The sequence below is a fragment of the Nakaseomyces glabratus genome, chromosome K, assembly GCF_010111755.1.
Source record: "Nakaseomyces glabratus chromosome K, complete sequence".
Taxonomy (NCBI): Eukaryota; Fungi; Ascomycota; class Saccharomycetes; order Saccharomycetales; family Saccharomycetaceae; genus Nakaseomyces; species Nakaseomyces glabratus.
Window position 1 is genome coordinate 744,775 of NC_088961.1, and position 22,080 is coordinate 766,854.

Consider the following 22,080-nt stretch of genomic DNA (forward strand, 5'->3'; position numbering starts at 1 on the left):
CTCGATGCGATGAGCTTAGAGACTATATTTGTATAAAAGCAAAGGGTATTCTTTAACCAAGGGGACACACGCGTAACATCCCCATCTAAAACCATGCTTAACCTCTAAATGATCCTACATAGACTGCTTCTGTTGCTGAACCTGGACTGGAATCGCGAAGTCGAGATGACAGTGCAGGACTTGGACGTAAGAGCGTTGCCTGGGTACTTCAAAGGGTACTCCGCTAGGGACACGCCCGAGACCAGGCATAATGCCACAGAGCTTGACTTCCTGGCGTTTGACGACCAGTTCACCACTTGGAAACAGCTGTACCAGGCCATTCCCAAGGATACGGACACCCATTCCTATAAGCTTCTCGTGCTGGCCAGACACGGCGAGGGCTACCACAACGCCGCGGAGGCCCGGTACGGCGAGAAAGCCTGGAACGAGTATTGGTCGAAACTCGAGGGCGACCAGTACGGCAGCTGGCTGGACGCCGAGCTGACGCCGTTGGGGAAGAAACAGGCCCTGGAGGCCGGCCAAACTTACCTGACTAACCTGACTGACGGCCTCCAACTACTACCACATAAGTTTTTCGTCTCACCAATGAGACGCTGTCTTGATACCTACATCAGAGAATGGGAGCCGGTGTTCTCCACCCATAGGCCTTCAAATGCAACTGTCAACGTAAAAGTCATCGAGTACTTGAGGGAAACTTTAGGTGTGCACACGTGTGATGAACGTGTAAGCCACTCCCAGGCTTTGTCAGAATACCAGGACCACAGGTATAACAACAGTGATGTCACTGTCCATTTCGACTACCCTGGTAATTACTCGGAGAAGGATCAGCTATGGTATCCCGACCATAGAGAGACTAAAGCAGAAATGGATAGAAGAACAAGAATAGGGTTGCGTGAGATGTTCTCAAGTGTCAATACTACGGACAAGGTGATATCATTGACATGCCATTCCGGTGTTATCGCCAGTGTGCTGAGAAACATAAAACACCCAGCTATAGACCACTTGCAAACGGGGAAACTTGTATATGCTGTGGTAGAGCTATCTAAGGCGCCTACAGATGATCAACCAATGCTTGTTGTGTCATAAAGAATGCCCGGAATTCTACTGATCGAATTGACATGATCGCTTATTTTTATAATCGCTCTCTATGTTTTGATACCTTATGTCGCTAATATTTGACTCTGTATGCCGTTGTATTTGCTTATACATATTATACTATTTTCAATTATTGTTTTTTTTTATCATTTAGTTCATTTATCAACGAATAACCAGGTGTACATTTTTTATTTGCTCTGTTATCTTTAACATCATACTAAGATCAAAAAAGGGGAAAACAAAAACTAATATCTAAGAGAAACACTAAGCATCTAAGCTCAGTATCTTTACTTTTTAATTAAATATCTCATTTCTCCGCCCCGTGTATGCCTCCTCCATGTATTTTAAATAATCAAATTAAATTAATTGTAAATTAACTTTTTAACATTTTGTTCTTTACCCTGTACCCAATCGATTGCAACTGTTATCCTATCACAAATTTTTTTGTTGAATTCTATGCACTCTTTTTGAATATGTCGATGCATGCTCCTAGCCTCAATTTGTTACTCTCACGTATAGCTGAGATTGTCAAAAGGTTCTTATTTGACTGCTCGTGGGATAACTTGATTTTTCTTGCTCGATAAGCAAATACTCAATTACTTTCTTGACATGCATAAACAATAATGTATGGCCTAATGGAATGAGCCATTTACATGGAATTTTAACAGTACAGCTATATGTAAGATAATCACTGTTGTAAGAATAAATGTAAATATTTAGTGATTGTAAGCGGTTCGTGCGATAGAAATTCTGCGTTATCATTGGTTGGTGTGAAATTGCACCACATATATTGCAGAACATTACTTATCTATGGATTGAAACACCCATGTGCTCTTTTTAATTACTAGAAATTATTATATCAATGCAATCGAGATACACTTCTAGATAACACGATTATTTTGCGATAGGAATAATAGCCAAAAATCCCTCTTCAAACATATAAAAAGGCACAATTATCATATATCATCCTTAGCATTGTTCTCAGATTAAATGATAACTTAGATATCAAATTATAACTATCATCCCATATATCAAATAAATATCCACTCTCGTTACAATGATCCTTCATAAATTGCTATTGTTGCTAAATTTGGACTGGAATCCTGACAACACAGCTAAGGATTTGGAGTTCACAGCAATGCCAGGATATTTTAAAGGGTACACTGTCCAGGATACTCCAGATTCCAAAATTAATGCTACTGCAATTGATTTCTTGCAGTTTGATGATAGATTTAGCAATTGGCAACAATTATATCAATCCATCCCAAATGATACCGAAACTCATTCATACAAGCTGGTCATTCTGGCCAGACACGGCCAGGGTTATCACAATGTTGCCTATGACAAATATGGTGAGAAGGCTTGGTATGATTATTGGTCCAGATTGAATGGTGACCAAGATGGTAATTGGTTTGATGCAGAACTGACGCCTTTGGGTAAGAAACAAGCTCTAGAAACCGGCAATACTTACCTGACAAATATGACTGATGGTCTGCAACGCTTACCAGATAAGTTTTTCGTTTCACCATTAAGACGATGCCTAGACACATGCATCAGAGAGTGGGAACCAATATTTGCTAAGCACAAGCCAGCAAATTCTACTGTTCATGTTAAGGTACTCGAATATATGAGAGAAACTCTTGGAATAGACACATCTAATGAACGTGTGGTTCATTCTCAAGCACTTGCAGAGTACCAAAATCATAGATATAATACCAGTGATGTTACTGTTCATTTTGATTATCCTGAGGATTACTCAGAAAGGGACCAACTATGGCAACCAAATCATTTGGAAACTAATGATGAAATTGATAGAAGAACAAAAATTGGGCTACGTGAAATGTTCTCCAGTGTCAACACTACTGATAAAGTAATTTCCTTGACAGCTCACCACGATGTCATTGAAAGTATTCTAAGAAATATTAAACATCCTACTATTGATGACCTGGAAACTGGAAAACTAGTTTACACTGTGATCGATGTATCAAAAGTTCCAGCTGATGACCAATCGGTCATCGTAGTATCCTAATATAACGGATACCCAAATGATAAAAATGAAATACGATCATTAAACAGCCAGTTGCTCATTATACCTCTCCTTGTAACAACACTTTCGCTAGGTACTAATTCTGTATGCCGTTCCTTTTGTTCTTATATTTACAACACTTATCCATTGCACGCAAATTTCCTTCATTGCTTTGGATTTGAGAAAAACATTATTGCGAACATCTACCTCAACAGTTCAAGATACGATTCTTGCCTTCTGAAATTAATGGAAAGCTAAATTCCAAATTTTGATCACTCTAAGTAGTGCAATATGTAGTGTATGTATCTCATTCAAATTGATATTTTATTAAAGAAAAATCAAAAAAAACCTTGATTTTGGTTCCGTTGGACGCCCATAAAACTTATCCAGGCTTCCCAAATTATAGTGCAATGCGTAACAGTAATCGGGCAGTCTAAAACAAGTAGTTGTAAATACTAACACAGGCCTTTAAGCATACTCTCTATTGGTACGATTGGAAATTTAAAATGGGCCTGACGCTGTTACAACGTTTACATGAGGCTCTAGTATGTGCACTCAGGTAAGTCGATGATAAAAGGCCTAGTTAAGGAAAACGCATGAAAATATCAATCCTATATGAGCCTTCAGAACTGGTGTATTGCTCTATTTTGTCTGAATGGAGGTTCTATTAGAGTGATCGAAGTAATTTATAACTGAATTGACGATAAGTTGCAATTATTGTTTTTCGTAATCATCAGTTCAAAGATAAAACGTTGGAAATTTGAGATCAGGAGTTGTGATAATGTTGATCAATGGGTATGTTAGTAAATCTCCCTTTTTCGTTATTGTCCATTGTTCCGACATATTAATTTTGCCGTTTTTAAAATTCGTTGTGCACCCGGTCGGTCGCAATTTAATGTGGTCGCAATACGTTACTATTATGGTAACAGAATAGATAATGGCTTAATACATATCAATAACTGAAAAATCTGCCACTTTTTCAAGAAATAAAATATGTGTGAATTATTTCTCTCGCCTACTATTTCGATAAGCCTTTTTTATAGCTGATTGATGCGAACTCTCTATAAATGTCCTTTACCATAACTAGAGCCGTAAACTTTTTTATTACTCTTACTAGGTATCAATAGTCTTTTTAGCCGTAAATAAACCGTTAAAAAGTCTTTAATGATTCTCAGCGGTTTGTTAAATATTTGGATTGCCGTCTAATTAAGAGAAGCATCCATATTTAAGAGACGTACAACGATACTTGTTAACAATTCTTTCCTTTGTGAACATCTCTATATTTCAACTATAAACGCATTGAACCCAGGATCCTAATAAGGCATTAATATTTCCTTAAGGATAATAGTCAACAAGCCCTCTTCAAACATATAAAAAGGCACTATTATCATATATCATCCTTAGCATTGTTCTTAGACTAAATGTTATTGTAGAAATCAAATACCAACTGTCATCAGATATATCAAATATATATCCACTCTCGTTACAATGATCCTTCATAAATTGCTATTGTTGCTAAATTTGGACTGGAATCCTGACAACACAGCCCAGGATTTGGACTTCAGGGCATTGCCTGGATATTTCAAAGGGTACACTGTCCAGGACACTCCTGACACCAAAATCAATGCTACCATCTTTGACTTTTTGGCATTAGATGATAGATTTAGCAATTGGCAACAGATGTACCAAGCCATCCCAAATGATACCGAAACTCATTCGTACAAGCTGGTTATTCTGGCTAGACACGGCCAGGGTTATCATAATATCGGGTATGATAGGTATGGTGAAAAGGCTTGGTATGATTATTGGGCAAGGTTAGACGGTGACCAGTACGGTAATTGGTTTGATTCTGAATTGACACCATTAGGTAAGAAACAAGCCCTAGAGGCTGGCCAAACATATTTGACAAACTTGACTGACGGTCTGCAACGCTTACCAGATAAGTTTTTCGTTTCACCATTAAGACGATGCCTAGACACATGCATCAGAGAGTGGGAACCAATATTTGCTAAGCACAAGCCAGCAAATTCCACTGTTCATGTCAAAGTCATTGAGTATTTAAGAGAAACCCTTGGTATAGATAAGTCAAACGAACGTGTAGATCATTCACAGGCTCTAGCAGAATACCAGGATCACAAATATAACACCAGCGATGTTACTGTTCATTTTGATTATCCAGATGACTATGCAGAAAAAGATCAATTATGGCAACCAGAACATTTGGAAACCTATCCTGAATTGGATAGAAGAATCAAAGTAGGATTACGTGAGGTTTTCTCCAGTGTTAATGCCACTGATAGAGTTCTTTCATTGACAGTTCACTCTGATGTCATTGAAAGTATCCTGAGAAATATAAAACACCCAGCATTAGTCGGTTTGCAAACGGGCAAAGTAATTTACACAGTGGTGGAAACAACCAAAAAACCTGCGGATGATCAATCAATTCTCGTAGTATCTTAAAACTCCGATCATCTATATCAAATAGGATCACCGTCTACATTGGTAGCCGGGTCTATGTTTCTTTGTTCATCCATTCGCTAAAAGTTCACTGCATAAAACACATACGTCTACCCATTGTTCTCTTTTCAAATTTATGCAGATGACGTAATTTGTTCTTTAGTCTCGGGGTTGTACGTTGATTTCACTGATCTATCAGAATGAAGAAATCCAACTTACGGAAATCCTTTCAATTGACAGCTTGAGACATCTAATTCCCTCATACTAATTAACTATAGAAACTGAAAGTATTATCGATTTTATAAAAATGAGCTATATTAAATTGTATATATTTTGGAATAAAATACACTTTTTGTTATTTCCTGTTTGTCAACAGTACATTATATAATACCATAAGAGTTTGTTTAGCGATTTTGTCCGGTTATATTTTTTTTGACAATATTGGCTTATATTTTGAATTTATAGGGGCACCAAAGTCATCGGTTATAAAGGATATACACACAATAGATAATATTTTATTATAAGTTCGCCATACTTTGGAGTTTCAGTGTGCGATGGCTATTATTAAGAGAGTGGTACGGTCTAAAGCTGGCCAAGCTCCAGTAAAGAAAGGAGCTAAGATCAAAAAAGCATCGTATGACTCGTCAAGGAAGAAAGAGGTCGGTGTTTCTGACTTGACATTATTATCCAAGATTTCTGATGAATCCATCAATGATAACCTGAAGAAGAGGTTTGAGCATGGTATTATCTACACTTATATTGGGTATGTCCTGATTAGTGTTAACCCCTTCAGGGACCTTGGGATCTACACCGACGACACTATGAAATCCTATCAAGGCAAGAATAGGTTAGAAGCGCCTCCACATGTATTTGCTATTGCTGAGAACATGTACTATAACCTAAAATCATACAATGAAAACCAATGTGTTATTATATCTGGTGAATCAGGGGCTGGTAAGACAGAAGCTGCTAAGAGAATTATGCAATATATTGCAGCTACTTCTTCCACTCATTCCGAATCGATCAGTAAGATTAAAGATATGGTTTTAGCAACGAATCCTCTTCTTGAATCTTTTGGTTGTGCTAAGACGTTGAGAAACAACAATTCGTCTAGGCACGGTAAATATTTAGAGATTAAATTTGATGCACATTTCCAGCCATGTGCCGGACATATTACAAACTACCTATTAGAGAAACAAAGGGTTGTTGGTCAAATCAAGAATGAAAGAAATTTTCATATTTTTTATCAATTTACAAAGGGAGCACCCGAAGAGTATAGGCAACTTTTCGGTGTTCAACAACCAGAGCAGTATATTTACACATCGGCATCGCAATGTACTGCTGTCGAAAATATGGATGATGTAGAAGAATTTAATGAAACTTTAAACGCTATGAGAACGATTGGTCTTACGAAATCGGAACAAGATCAAATATTTAGAGCTTTAGCAGCAATTTTGTGGATCGGTAATATCTCGTTTGTAGAAAACGAGGCAGGTAATGCAGAGATACGTGATAAATCGGTTACAACATTTGTTGCATATTTATTAGAAGTTCAGGAAGAGTTGTTGATAAAAGCTTTAATCGAAAGGATTATTGAAACAACACACGGTGCTAAGAGAGGCTCTACCTATCATTCCCCATTGAATATCATTCAAGCTACAGCTGTAAGAGATGCTTTGGCAAAGGCTATATATAATAATCTCTTTGAGTGGATCGTAGAAAGGGTGAATAACTCTCTTCAGGCCTTTCCTGGTGCTGATAAGTCTATCGGCATTCTAGATATTTATGGGTTTGAAATATTTGAGCATAACTCCTTTGAACAGATATGTATCAATTATGTCAATGAGAAGCTACAGCAGATTTTTATTCAATTGACACTGAAAAGTGAACAAGACACATACAAAAAAGAACAAATTCATTGGACACCTATTGAGTATTTCGATAATAAAATTGTTTGTGATCTGATTGAGGCAAAAAGGCCGCCAGGGATATTTGCTGCTATGAATGATGCAATTGCTACGGCTCATGCAGATTCTGATGCAGCAGATCAGGCTTTTGCACAAAGACTGAATCTCTTTACTACAAATCCACATTTTGAGTTAAGACAAAACAAATTTGTGGTTAAACACTACGCGGGAGATGTCACATACGACATCTTTGGCATTACAGACAAAAATAAGGATCAGTTACAAAAAGACTTAGTTGAATTATTGTCAACCACCTCAAACTCGTTTGTGAGGGAAATCTTTCCGGATCAGCCTCAAACAGATTCTAGGAGACGTCCACCAACTTCGGGAGATAAAATAATCAAAAGTGCCAATGAGCTTGTTGAAACTTTGTCAAAAGCACAACCATCATACATCAGAACTATTAAACCTAATGATACTAAATCTTCGACAATCTATGATGATCAACGGGTATTGCATCAAATAAAGTATTTAGGATTAAAAGAAAATGTTAGAATAAGAAGAGCCGGTTTTGCACATAGACAAGTGTTTGAAAAGTTTGTTGAGAGGTTCTATTTGCTTTCTCCTCAATGCTCATATGCTGGAGATTATGTTTGGGATGGTGAAACCCTGGATGCAGTAAAATTAATTCTTCAAGATGCTTCTATCCCAACAACTGAATATGAAATTGGTGTAACACAAATTTTTATTAAGCATCCAGAAACTCTCTTTGCTTTAGAGAATATGAGGGACAAGTATTGGTACAATATGGCAGCCAGAATTCAGCGAGCATGGAGAAGATATCTACAAAAAAGGATTGATGCAGCAATTAGAATTCAGAATGCAATTAGAGGAAAATCGGGTGTTAGCACGTTCCGTAATGACGAATTACGCAATGCTGGTGATAAGGTTTATGGCGGCAAGAAGGAAAGAAGAAACATGTCTTTGTTAGGATTGAGGGGTTTTTATGGTGATTATTTGTCGTGTAACGAATCGAAAACTAGGGGCTCATACATCAAACGTCAGGCCAATATCACAGAAAGAGTACTATTCTCTTCACATGGTAATTCCTTACATGCAATGTATGGGGGAGCATCACAACGGCTAAGAAAGACCTTCATCCTCACACCTACATCACTCTGGATAGTTGGGCATACCAAAGCCCGTAATGCAATGAAGTATATTACGGACTACAGAATTGACCTGGGTAAGATTAGATCGATTAGTGTGACAAATTTACAGGATGATTGGATGGCTGTAAATTTGATGGATTCGCCAAAACCAGATCCATTAATCAATCTGCCATTTAAAACGGAGCTTATTACGCGTTTAACACAATTGAATCCACGTATCCATGTTAAAGTTTCATCTACTATTGAATATTTGAGGGGGCCTAAGAAACTTTTTGTCGTGAAAAGCCAATACAGCGATTCTGCTCCAAAATACCATGATTTGTATAGAAATGGGACAATTTTAGTCCGCCATGGTAACCCACCCGACTCTACTGCAGAAAACAGACCTGCTTTCAATAATGAAGATATGTACGGAAACTTAATGGAAGCAAAACACAAAACAATGAAAAAGAAGGTGGGAACTAAGAGAACACCTCAAGCCCTGCCAACATCTTCGTTGGCCGCTTCTGCTGCTCAAGCAGCATACCATCCTAAAGGTATTAGGTCACCTACATCTACTGAACAAAAATCTCCTAGTAAATCTAAGCCCATAACAAAAACTCGTAAACCTCCTGTAAGCTCACCTGTCAGAAACACCAGTAAGACTATTTCAAACTCAAAAGTTTATAGCGCTCCAAAGGCTAGTGTGACTAAACGGACACAGGATACAGTTTCTGTCTCCAAAACAAGTGTCAAAGATGATGTAACCCAAGAAAAGAATGCGATTATTCAAACTGAGGAGAAGCAAAACTATAGTTTACCAGAAAACATACCCCAAAGCAGTCAAACTGATAGTTATCAAGCCGCTTATGACTTTCCTGGTTCTGGTAACCCATCAGAACTGCCCTTACAAAAGGGGGACATAATTTACGTGTCTAAAAGTGATCCTAGTGGATGGTCTTTGGCAAGTACGTTAGATAACTCAAAGGAAGGCTGGGTTCCAACATCCTACATTGTCAAATATAATGGAAATGTGACAGATCCATCTGCTCAGCATCAAGATATGAATACAATGAAAATACAGGAAGATAACACCACTTCCATTAATGAACCAGAGACACACACCAACCAGGGGCCATCAAATACTGATCTTGGTGCTAATTTGGCTTCTGTATTGGCTGCAAGGGCCAATAAGCTAAGATCGGAAAGTGAAGAGGATATTTCTCGCGAAGAGGATGATGATGACGATTGGTAAATATAATAGAGGCTATTCAATATCAACTTGTTTTTTATGTATTTCAGTTAGTAATACAATGTATAGGACCTAATATCTTGTCACCTTCATCGTTATATGTGTGTGTTAATGCTGAAAAGAAATACGTCATTTTCTATTTGTTAATGTGCAGAATTTTTCACGCGAAATAGGGTCCCTTTGTTTTGGTATTTTTCAAATTTTTGGATTTGCCAAATCAATGATGCAAGAACTCATAATAACATCTCGATTAAGAAAAGAGACATATACATTATCATACAAAATAATAAATAAGAAACTTTGTGATTAACTGCTATAATTTTAGTTATTACGTTTGCATTTTGCTTGTTAGGAACCATCTCATTTCCATTTGCTGCGTAACCAATTGAATATACTAAATCGCAACTCACTTAGTTTTGAAGATCAAAGCATAATTAGGTATATCCTAAACAAAATCAGTCGATAATGTCTAGAGAAGAACAGCCCTATATTGTTGCCACTGATGGTATTGTCGATGCTCTAACAAAAATATCATCTGTTTTTTCAGCGTATTTATCTGCAAATATTCATATTTTAAACAAGTATATCAATTATCTGCGCAGAGTGACTAGTTTGAAAAATGAAAGGTCTATAATGATAAAAATAGTCAAGAAGCTGCGGTTTTTCAATGATACATTGCTTTCCACTGATTTGGCACAACTGCAGACTACATATGAAGGAGAGGAACCTGAACTGGCTCTCAATATTCAAACATTCGCATCTTATTTGGTTAAGTGTTTGGAGACAATTGATCTTTTAAATTATTTTCTTTTAAAGCCTCTACAGAAAGAGTTGATAGCCAAGACATTAAACTTTGATTTGGTATTTCCGGAAGACATAACTGATACTGTTGAAGACACATACAACCATTTTGTAAAATTTACTCAATGGTCAATTGAATCTCTTTCTATTGATGACCCATTACTAGATATTGAAGTCGTGCAATTTTCACTGAGGTGTGCCGAAGAAGACCAGTCTTATGCAGAAGAGACAGATAATATTTTCCTTCAAGAAGTTTTACCTGTCAAGGACTCACAAGAATACGAAACACTAACTCTACAATGGCTTGACGTTTTGAATGGGAAACTTGCAATTCTGGGCGAACGTTTTGAAAAAGTGGCCGATGATTGGTATAAGAAGTTTGGTAAAAATAGAAGCTAGAATACTAACATTTGTTTTAGTTGAATATGCCTTGTGGGTCATTCTTTGTTTAAAATGTTGTATAGCTGGTATAAATAATCTGATAGACTACAACCTCGAATCATCCATAATGATTTTAATGACTCAATTAAACTGGTCTTCGTATCGTCTTAATATAGCGTTATTTATAGAATAAATATATGATTTAAGGTTTATGTTGATATAAGTGAACCTAACAGAGGGATGGGGGGTAAAAGAATATTATAGGCAACTATATGTAGTGAGCATTTCAAAACCCATATAATAACATCTCCGGTAGATGATTATTCATTTAATGACGTGAGTCAAAGACATTTCAAGAGTATGGTCCTGATAAAATATTAACAAAAGAGTAATCACGATAGTTGGAATATAGTTTCTCCGTTACTATTTGATATTACTCAAGTAGTCAATATTACCTATGGAATCAATCGTGGAATTCAGTATGCTTTTTGTGTGTTCTGTTATTAGTCTAATGCGATTACCATTACCCAGTATTTATTTCGATCAAAGAAGAGCGTTACTCATACTGAAACACAGGTAATGGATAAATCGAATTATGATCATCAACCACACCAAATTCGAAATCAACAGAGAAATTTGGAAGATCGCCATCTGAGGACTGAAAATCAGACCAATTTGATGGCAAAAACCCATGGTTGCTATCTTTCAGATCTGTAGATGAACTTGAGAGACTTATAGATTGTGAATTATCAAAGATAGTCTCAGTGCTACTGACACTAGTTGATTCACTACCAGGAGTTGTCAAATCAGCTGTTTCGTTACAACCAGAACTACTGCATTTGTCAGATTTAAACAATGCTGTACTTTTGCTACCAATTGAGCTCTTGCTATTAGACGGCTGCTGACGTTTGGTGATGGATTTTTTATTGTCTTTTTTGGAGGGATTACTCTTTCTCTTCCTATCTCTAAGATTTATTTTGCCTGTTACATGGCGGTTAGTTTTTATTTTTGCAGTTCTTTTCCTCTTCTTTATTACATCTGTTTTGAGAGATAAGGGCCTCATCACTCCATGAAGCTTAAAGAATAAACCACAAGCATTACATAAAGGCTTTCTATCGATATCTTTCCTCCAGAGTGGCGTGTTGGTTGTGCCGCAATTTGTACATATCAAGTCCTCTTTATTGTTATCGGCATCTGATGGTTTTGCAGTTTCCACACATACAGGAGTTTTTTCTTTCTTGACCTTAATTTGTCTTTTAGAAGTTGGCTCTTTGGTTTTAGGTGGAATAGTTGGATGCAAATGCTTTATATCAAACTCCTTTGGCATCGGGATATTATCTGCGTTGCTAAAATTGCTGCTACGGCTTACGACCGGTGTTGTGACATCGACAATTTCAAAATTAGAGTCATTAGAAGTACTCCTGCTTTCAAATGAAGGAGTAATTATATTTGAGTCCTCTGTTGAAAATGGGAATGGTAAGTTAGGGAAGATGTCATCACTACGAGTAATCTGTTCATCCACCTTGAAAGGGTCATCTAATAAATCAATATTAAGCGAGTTAGAAACCCCAGCCTGAAAATTAGAATCAATAGTAGCAGTATTAGATCTAGATTCGTTTTCCAGCATAGCCAGAATCCTATTCTTTGGGTTTTGAGCTTTATTAATATCGAAAAAGGTGCCTTTGTCATCAAAGTCAATAGTATCGAATTGGAATGATGGATTAAAAGCATGACCAACAAAAGAGGTTTGCATACTGGTTTTATTGGCAAAGGTATTATCGTAATGGTCGTTCATTAGATCTCTATTTTGTAATTGTTGGTTATTTTTAAATTGAAAGTTATTGAAGTCAAATTTAATTTGGTCAGACATTTGTTTATTGTGCTTATAAAGCGCGCTCTGTTTGAACTGGGATGTAGCACTAATGTCATACATCATTATAGCTAGGAGAGTGGACTAATTATTAAAATTTTTTATTGCAATTTAAATGAAATTTTTTAGAGTAAAGATTGGAACTTATCTTGAATGATTTCTAGTATTTTTTTTTTTTTTGTTACCTCGAATAAATGATAAACGTTAAATATATAATAGCTTTTTTCAGAATGGATTATATTTTTGTAAGTTTTAAATTTATCTCTTAACTGCGTGTGTGAGATATTTTTTCTTTTATCTTGAAGAATAATAATTATGTTATAATAATCCTTTTATTATTATCTTTATTATTTTTTTAATACCGTTAGAGGATTTTGTTTCTAATTTTCCTGAAATTGCTAAGACAGAAAATAAATTATAAACTAGATTATCATAAAATATATATAAATTTGAAAATAACAATGAATTACTAAACAAAATGTGGAAACTATGGTAGCGAAACCGAGGAACGCATATCAACGCACCGTCATAAACCTGTTACATTTATATATCTAAGAAATAAGTTTCTAGTTTTCTAGATTTTTTAGAACATGGGAGCAAGGATTTCGAAATGAATGTCAAAGTCAGTATTAGCTACATACTGAATACAGTTTTTCTGCTTGCGTTATTCATTTGACTAGTTTATTTCAGCAGTTGAGAATACTAACTAATACTACTTCTTATGTCGAAAAGATTATAACCCACTTGCACTTGTCGTTGCTGGGATGTGGCTCGACAAAAAGAAAAGAATGCTTCCATGAAAACAGATACAAATTTGAAGGGCTACAAAGCACCTTCCACAGAACATAGAGAAAGCTTATGGAACAAGAGCACCCTCAACAGAAAAAAAAGAAACAACGAGTGGGGTTTGATTACGACTCAAATGTCAATTTCTAGAAGAACAGATCAAAATTACGAGAAATATCTTTCCCTTTAGAAAAGCCGGAAGGGAGAAAGTTCCTAGTGCTATTCCAGTCTTCTTTATTCTTCAAGCAAAGCTCTCCTTCAGGGTTTTTTGAGTCATAATATGGGAAGTTATATAATACAAGAAGAGAAGGGGAAATAGAAAAAAGCTTCTTTAATAATACTCAAACTTTGTACTGTTGTTTCTTCAAGGAAACAATCACATTATCAGAGTGCGCAAGTACAACACAAAAAAAACGGAATAGTTAACTTCTCGATCGCCACTGTGCTGTGTTTTCTGTGGTGGTGGGGGGAGCCTACCCTTTTTTTTTTAATCCTATATTGTTCCTTCTGTGAAAAATTCCAGTTTTTGCAGTTTTCTTTCGATTTATAGTTTTCTTACGTACCAAGGGTTCAACATCCAGTGAGATCTAATGAAGTAGGGGCAGTCCGCAGGAACAGAGGTGCATTATAACTGAAAAGCATGGAACAGTTAGCCCGATCTGACTCTTCTCATTGACTTTGTTCTTCTGGACAAATTTGGTCTTTGTTTCCTAACGGAATACGTCTTCAAGCATCTTGTGCATAATAAATAAGGAACCCCAACATGCCGAGAAACATAGCAGGAAACCTGGTCTACACTACAAAAATGCTATGTACCAGGACCCAATTGTATATGTTATTTTTGTTTAATTTCTTGTCAGTCTGTCGGAAAACTAACATACCAAAAAGACTTTTGTCCAGCAATCTACACTAAAGTACAAAAGATAAGGACAAAGTAAAGAACCTTGACAAACCTAGAATTGTTGCCCTCAATGCTCTTTGTATCCCATTTATTGGTAATTTCTTACAAATATTCAAATCTTTCAAAAAAGACAGCAAAGATCAATGGGGTTAAGGTACACTAAACCATATGTTGAGGGAGAAAGTAGCAATAATGGGAGATCTTTTGTTATCTCTAGACTACTCGAAAGGTAAACAATTCCGAAAAACGATCGTCATGGACAAATTGGGCATATTTTTCTTGAATGGACTACGAAGCTCATGAACACAATAGTCAAAAATTATGCTACAGCCAAATCTTGAGAATAATTATTTTCTTGGCTACACTAACAGTTCAGTGCTTCGCAAAAAAAAAAAGAAGGTATAATAATATGCGTAGAAGCTCGCTAATAGCGCGCATCGACATAAATTAAGAAGAAAATCATTGGCAGCACTCTTTGCTATTCTCACCAATAAAAGGGGAAAGCCTAAACTTATGGGCTGTGGTGGCCAGTTCAGGAGTATTCACCAGCGGCTTTTTGTTTGCTTCCATTACCAGAAAGAAGCAGTCAAAACCGAGTAATGTATTAACTTCTTTAAAACTTCTTTGATTTGTAGTTTCCATTTCATGTTGGAGAAGTAGGTAGGATTGCTCAGAGTTGTCTGCAGAAAAATGTATCTAGTATTACGACCCAACGGAAACTAAGCCTTTGACATAGTGTGGGATTATATGGTTCTTAAAATAACAGTGTTTTTACCTGCTGTTTGATGTCAGAAAAATACGTAGAAACTATACTAAACAACTTTCCTGTTTTGATGGCACATCATTCGATGAATTTATGATCTGCTTAATATTCCTTTTCATTAATTTGTTAAAATAGCATTTCCACTGCGGTCATTTAAGTAGAGAGTGGGATACTAAACAAAGAGATCCCACACACATTCTAAAGGGTTTCTTTGATTTTCGTGATGTGGGCTGGTAACCCCACCACAGCAAAGACCGTTATTTTTCCGAGCTAGATAGTGTCGTAGAGCTGTAGGTTTTTTTGGTACCAGCCAAACCCCTTTTACTCACTACTACATTTTGCTATCTTCACGTATCAGATTGAAGTATCATAACACTAAAAGTATCGTACAGGTAATGCAGAAGCAAAAAAACATCCTTGACACGTAACTATAATACTATTCCTAGAAAGAGGTTTTTCTGCAGAGACTGAAAAGGGTAACAATAGAATCGTGGAGTAAGTTACATAAATTAAATTTAGTTTTTTATGAACAAAAAGGACAGCAACAGAAAGCTACGTACCTGCTTCGAAACAGGATCGTATCTCTTGAGAATCCTTATATGGTAGCTGTGCAGCCATTTCTTAGAAGGGTCCAAAGATGCTGCAAGGTATTAGGGAGGTTCCTATATTAAGCATATAGCCCGTGGTGGCGCACAGTGCAGGGTGTTGTTACGTGGGGGATTAAAAGGAGAAAGATACTGTAGAAACCAAGACCAAAATACTCCAAGTGTTAGCGATATTGTTGAATCGCAATTAAATGACGTATTTCCATTATTTGTTAGTTTATTTTTCCCTTTATTTTCTCAGAAATTCTCGTAGAAAAAAGGCTTTCTGCATTTCTATAGTATATTGAGATGAGACCACATGTCTCATGAACAACATGCCATATTATGGACGTCTCACAGGATGCCGATCAGTTTCTATCTACTATCAAAAATATCCTGGTTCCAAATTCTCTAAATCGTTGCATGCTCCTTTAATGAAGCAAACCCCAGCCATGATGATTCTCGTTCTGTCTCAGAGATGAGGGGGTAGGTGGATTCACTTCCATTTGCAATTTGCAAAGACCTGGAGAATCGCTCACGTCGCTATTTTGGAAATTAATACGGTGAATCATACCTTTATGTGTTGCATGAAATTGCACTTTCTTGTACAGATAAGTCCCGACAAAGTCATATTTCCTCTTGTGGGATCGAAAATCCCCTTGCCTTTCAATGAACCCGAGGGAATAACGGACGATTCTTCCTCTTTGTCCATCAGAAAGGGTATCTTGAAAACCCACCCAGGTTTGTCAAAATATTAACAACTCAGCGTAGACCTCGGAAATATTATGGATATAAAACGCATCATAGTAGCAAACTAAAACAGCTCATATAAGATGGGGAAAGAGAAGAATAAGAAAAAAAGAACTAAATATACACATTACTCTTCATCTGTTTGTAAAAGAAAAGGTTCTGGACTGACGTTAATTTTTTGTTTTCTTTATTGAACTTCAATATTTGGCATGAATTATATCACAAAAGAAAAGTAACGCTTTATTACGATCGTGGTTTATGTCACTTACACTACCTATCCCCACTTTCTTGCAGTAGGATCACATAAAAACTATTACAATATTTTTCTGTACTTAACTTTATTACTAGGATAACAAGCAAAGAGCTCACTTATCATGAGAGTCTAGACATGTCCATTTTATTCCAAAATTGTTACAAATAGCAGTGTCTGTCGGGAAAGAATGACACCCTTTATTTAGATGTGAATTACGGTTTTGCGTAATGCTCTCTTCGTATGTATTGTAAACAACAATAGATTTCCGGTACTCTCAAGCTATGATCAACATATTTGCTGGTAATTTACCCTGTTTTGGCATGGGGTGCTTGAAGTAAAATTGATAATCATATTGAGTTACATTCGTGAGAAGCTAGAGTATTCGGGGTTCGCCTTCTATGTCAAATTCGGTGCCTTTCACCCTCTTCATATGCATTGCGTCACCTACCTCGCATCTTCACGTATGTCAGATGATGGAATAGTAACAAACGAGCGGGTTGATATATCACGGAGATGAATTTCCGATATTTTATTCTCTTTCACTTTAAAGATTTGACATATGTACGCTTTTTCACTATTGTTGTTTGCGATAAATAAGAAAGTTGTACCTTGATATTCACCTGAATAGATTGAAAAACCAGAACAGTTTATTGTGGCCAAGGTGCGCAAAATTCACATTCGCTCTATGCATCCATCTCAACGGGATTGAGCAACTCGATTTAGTATTATTATCATCAAAGAAAAAAAAGAAAGAAAGAAATCATGATTTGAAATTATTTAATAGTACCTTTCTCGCATATGTTCATTGGGCCTCTCTGTTGGATACTTTTCAGCACCCAGGACAAATTATTACATTAGACCCTTGGTGTTTTAAGTTTTGTCCCAGCAATTGCACAAAAAAAACAAGATATCGGTGCAAGAAATTTTGCTACCTCTTAGAAACCAAAACTGTATTGTATGTAGCAAATGAATTTTTTCAAGATTACAAGGACATATTAATTTACTTGATTAACAAATTTGTTGTGAACAAACTTGACAGAAAAAAGAAAATATACTTTAGAAGAGAGGGTGACAGTTCTGTTCACAGTCGTAACGTAAAATAGCGACTGACTGACAGCAACAAATACGTAACTGACTGGTATCAAAGCTAATCACAGTTCTACTTTATATTAAAATTCCTCTGTAACAGATGTAGAACCGTCAAAGAAACGTCATTCCGATATTATTGATAATTTCAAACTGATTGCCAAGAAGAAAACAAGAACGAATTAAGTATAATACCAGTTCTGTTTTGTCCTATATTCAACATACGCTTCAATAAACAGCAATGTCAAGAGCGCGACAAATCAACAAAAAAATAATTAAAAAGAAAACGTACTTGTACCATATTCATAATATATGATTAATATTTCTTAGAATAGTCTATAGAGAATAATGCGGTATATTCTACCACCAAAAGCCCCTTATTCTATTTACCAATAATCAATGCCAGCCTTATCGTAAAGCCGATATGAACTAAACACTGGCGGAAAACAGCGACAACAAAAACACAAGAATAACAAATAAAATAATAGTGACGAAACCATCAGTCAAAAAATGGGGATGATAGCCACCGAAAAAATAGTAATCATTTTCTAGTTTATGTCTTTTTACTTTCTTACGTTGCATAATTCACATCTACACAAACCATTACAACTATGGGTAAAATACTTACTCGTGAAATCAATAGTATCTGTTTCAGATACAGAATAAACCATAATTAAGTAATACTACGCCGCCAAAGGATAATTTTTTTGAATATATCATGTGACTTATTCGTAAAATAATTTTACAGCAACAACCTATTATCACCTGATACATAATTATATACGTGTTTTGTGGTCAAGATGTTAAAAACAGAGAAAAAGAAATTTTTCAGTTTTACTCTACCAAAAAAAATGTGAAAAACTGGAAAAAAAATCAGTCAATTTTTTCAATCGCTCGAAGGTAAGCTCATCTCACTACTGTAGAACACGAATTCTAATGAAAGGTTGGAAGAACCAACTGTATTGCTAGTAGTTGTTTGTAACCGCTCATACTCTTTTGGCAGGTTGCTATATCTCTATAGCATATTTCTATATTTGAGCTGATCAAAATTTCTGTATTTGGCTGTTCCCATTATCAAAAAGCAGCATACGAAACATCGAACACAATGTCTGATTTCCAATTGGATATTTTGAAGAAATTGAATGAATTGGGTGAGATTAAATCCACTTTACAAGTTTTTGCCGACAAGGATTCACAAGATGTTCTTAGCGCTTTGAACTCTTTGAAGGCTCACTCTAAATTGAACTACACAAAGCATGACACAATTTTGTATGATCTTTCCACTGAAGGTCAGGATATATTGAATAATGGTTCTCATGAAATGAAATTATTGAAGCTTATCAAAGAAGTTGGTAATTTGAAAATTAGTGATGTCAATGCCAAGTTAGGTAAGGATGGTAAGCTAGGTCAAGCTCGTGCTTTCAAGAACGGTTGGATTAAGAAGAACGAGAACAACGAACTAGAAGTAAACGAAAAGGGTAAAAACGATGTCGAAGATACAACTCAGGTTGAATTGAAGGCTATAGTGGAAGGCAAAGCTGACTCTTTAGATAAAAATGTTGTCAATGATTTAAAGAAGAGAAAGTTGATCACTCCAAAGAAGTTGACTGATTTCGAAGTTGTCAAAGGTGCTGAATTCTCTTTGGAAATTAAAAAATTGGAAACTGATATAACATCAGACATGGTGGTTACTGGTTCTTACAAGGATCTTGAATTCAAACCATACAATTTCAATTCTCAAGGTCTTGAAGTTCAATCTGGTGCTCTCCATCCATTGAGCAAGGTTAGAGAGGAATTCAGACAAATCTTTTTCAGTATGGGTTTCACTGAAATGCCAACTAATCAATACGTTGAAACTGGTTTCTGGAACTTCGATGCCCTATATGTTCCACAACAACATCCAGCCCGTGATCTACAAGATACTTTCTATATCAAGGACCCTCTAACATCTGATCTACCCGATGACAAAGAATACCTAAATAACATCAAGGCTGTTCACGAAGGTGGTAAATTTGATACAATTGGTTACCGTTACCCATGGAAACAAGAAGAAAGTCAAAAACTTGTTTTGAGAACTCACACAACTGCCATCTCTGCTGCTATGCTGCATAAATTGGCAAAGGATCCAAAGCCAACAAGATTATTCTCCATCGATCGTGTTTTCCGTAATGAAGCTGTCGATGCTACACATTTGGCAGAATTTCACCAAGTCGAAGGTGTACTTGCCGATTACAACATTACTTTGGGTGATTTGATTAAGTTCATGGAAGATTTCTTTGCCAAGATGGGTGTAACAGGTTTGAAATTCAAGCCAACCTATAATCCTTATACTGAACCTTCTATGGAAATTTTCTCATGGCACGAAGGTCTAGGTAAATGGGTCGAAATTGGTAACTCTGGTATGTTTAGACCTGAGATGCTTGAACCAATGGGTCTTCCAAGAGATCTAAGAGTTCTAGGTTGGGGTCTTTCTTTGGAGAGACCAACCATGATTAAATACAAGGTTCAAAACATTAGAGAACTTTTGGGTCACAAGGTTTCATTAGATTTTATTGAAAACAACCCAGCGGCTAGATTAGACGAAGATCTGTATGATTAAGTAGGCCATGCTTACCAAATTAAGAAATTAACAGACACTAGCATGAGTGATATCCTATACTGTACAACGAGCAACGTATTTTGAACAATTTTATAAATTATTATTTATTTTTAGATTATAAATAGATAATTGATATACAATATGTTTCAAACATTCTTTCTTCTTAAAAAATGAATATTTTTATTTTATTGATAGGATATGTAAGGAATCAAAGAATTTTATCACGCATGGTATGCTTCTCTAGGTATTTAATATTAGATCCCGGTATGGAGTCTTCATTACTACCCAAACATGTTGTTCAAAAAAAAAAAATGATAACGAAGAAAAAAAAGAGAATTTATTAAAACAGTAATTATTTGCTGTATTTTTAATTTTAGTTAATGTTACTTTAATTCGAAAAAGGGGAAACCAGCCCACTTATCAATAGTAGATCAGAATATATGTTGTCTTCTTACTTATGAACCTTGTTTTACTGAACAAACTTTTTAGTTATTTCCATCTGCTAAGAATGATAACAAAGAGCTCTTGACAGCATTAATCTCAACGTCATCAGGAAGGCCATCAAAATTTGGGGACTTGTCTATGCTTATTGCATTGTCAACATTGCGCACCAAGTTTTGTAGTCTTGCTCGGACTTCTTTTAGGCGACGCAACGCCAATACGATATCATTAACGTAGTTATTATCAAACTCAAACTGTAAATTTCTCTCAATAGCGGCAGTTTCAAAAGAGACTGGTGAGTCGGGTTGTTGTTCTTCTGCTAATGGTACATACTCACTGGATCCAGCATTATTGCCAGAGCGGTTAATATTCCTTTCGACGTTTTGGTCATTCTCTACACCTCGTTGATGATTATTAAGACTGGAATCATCTTTACCGCTTCTATGAGTTACGGTGTAATGGTTAATGTCGTCATCAGTAAATCTGATCTTCTTCTTACCATTTTCCAACTCTAACTCATTCCAATCAAACTTGAATTCTTGCTCAATTTCAGAGGTGTTCACGAACTGGAAGTAGTTGTCATTGAACTGGTTCATCTCTGTATAATCTTCATAGTGATTATCAGTTCTCAATTCTTCCAGCGTAGACCTCCAAGCATCTCTGCCCATATCATAGGAAGGGATGTGTTCCATTACTTTACAAATTTCTAATTTTTTTTTTTTTCGTTTTTGTTTTGAATAGTACCACTGTAGCAAAAACAAAACTCGGTTTGCTGAAAAGAAGGTTTAAATTAGTCCTGGAATTATATATCTTTGTTTGCGCTATTAATACAATTACAGTCCAGAAAATTCATAATTGATCCTTATCCCTAAACCCATAGTTCTTGTTACACCACCACAAAAAATATGCCAATGGTTCTTAGACAAGGTGAAAACATCCTTTTGTGTAACAATTCAATATGCTGGAAATATGGTGCA

General features: G+C 36.0%; 8 protein-coding genes across 8 annotated transcripts; 6 read left to right on the forward strand and 2 right to left on the reverse strand.

Annotated features, from left to right (window-relative positions):
* Positions 1-108: 108 nt before the first annotated feature.
* Positions 109-1,086, forward strand: PMU1 (the record flags this gene model as incomplete). Its single annotated transcript, XM_448548.1, has 1 exon — positions 109-1,086. One exon carries the CDS (start codon positions 109-111, stop codon positions 1,084-1,086), a length of 978 nt encoding a protein of 325 aa, XP_448548.1.
* A 1,066-nt stretch (positions 1,087-2,152) lies between these two features.
* Positions 2,153-3,124, forward strand: PMU2 (phosphoglycerate mutase family protein; the record flags this gene model as incomplete). Its single annotated transcript, XM_448549.1, has 1 exon — positions 2,153-3,124. The coding sequence occupies one exon, from the start codon at positions 2,153-2,155 to the stop codon at positions 3,122-3,124; it is 972 nt and encodes a 323-aa protein (XP_448549.1).
* A 1,485-nt stretch (positions 3,125-4,609) lies between these two features.
* PMU3 (phosphoglycerate mutase family protein) lies at positions 4,610-5,581 on the forward strand (the record flags this gene model as incomplete). Its single annotated transcript, XM_448550.1, has 1 exon — positions 4,610-5,581. The coding sequence occupies one exon, from the start codon at positions 4,610-4,612 to the stop codon at positions 5,579-5,581; it is 972 nt and encodes a 323-aa protein (XP_448550.1).
* A 551-nt stretch (positions 5,582-6,132) lies between these two features.
* MYO3 (myosin family protein) lies at positions 6,133-9,891 on the forward strand (the record flags this gene model as incomplete). The annotated part of the gene is made up of 1 exon (XM_448551.1): positions 6,133-9,891. The coding sequence occupies one exon, from the start codon at positions 6,133-6,135 to the stop codon at positions 9,889-9,891; it is 3,759 nt and encodes a 1,252-aa protein (XP_448551.1).
* A 462-nt stretch (positions 9,892-10,353) lies between these two features.
* SHE2 (She2p) lies at positions 10,354-11,088 on the forward strand (the record flags this gene model as incomplete). The annotated part of the gene is made up of 1 exon (XM_448552.1): positions 10,354-11,088. The coding sequence occupies one exon, from the start codon at positions 10,354-10,356 to the stop codon at positions 11,086-11,088; it is 735 nt and encodes a 244-aa protein (XP_448552.1).
* A 538-nt stretch (positions 11,089-11,626) lies between these two features.
* On the reverse strand, positions 11,627-13,006 carry GAT1 (Gat1p; the record flags this gene model as incomplete). Its single annotated transcript, XM_448553.1, has 1 exon — positions 11,627-13,006. The coding sequence occupies one exon, from the start codon at positions 13,004-13,006 to the stop codon at positions 11,627-11,629; it is 1,380 nt and encodes a 459-aa protein (XP_448553.1).
* A 6,162-nt stretch (positions 13,007-19,168) lies between these two features.
* FRS2 (phenylalanine--tRNA ligase subunit alpha) lies at positions 19,169-20,662 on the forward strand (the record flags this gene model as incomplete). Its single annotated transcript, XM_448554.1, has 1 exon — positions 19,169-20,662. The coding sequence occupies one exon, from the start codon at positions 19,169-19,171 to the stop codon at positions 20,660-20,662; it is 1,494 nt and encodes a 497-aa protein (XP_448554.1).
* A 485-nt stretch (positions 20,663-21,147) lies between these two features.
* GVI51_K07535 (uncharacterized protein) lies at positions 21,148-21,795 on the reverse strand (the record flags this gene model as incomplete). The annotated part of the gene is made up of 1 exon (XM_448555.1): positions 21,148-21,795. One exon carries the CDS (start codon positions 21,793-21,795, stop codon positions 21,148-21,150), a length of 648 nt encoding a protein of 215 aa, XP_448555.1.
* Between the last annotated feature and the right edge of the window lie 285 nt (positions 21,796-22,080).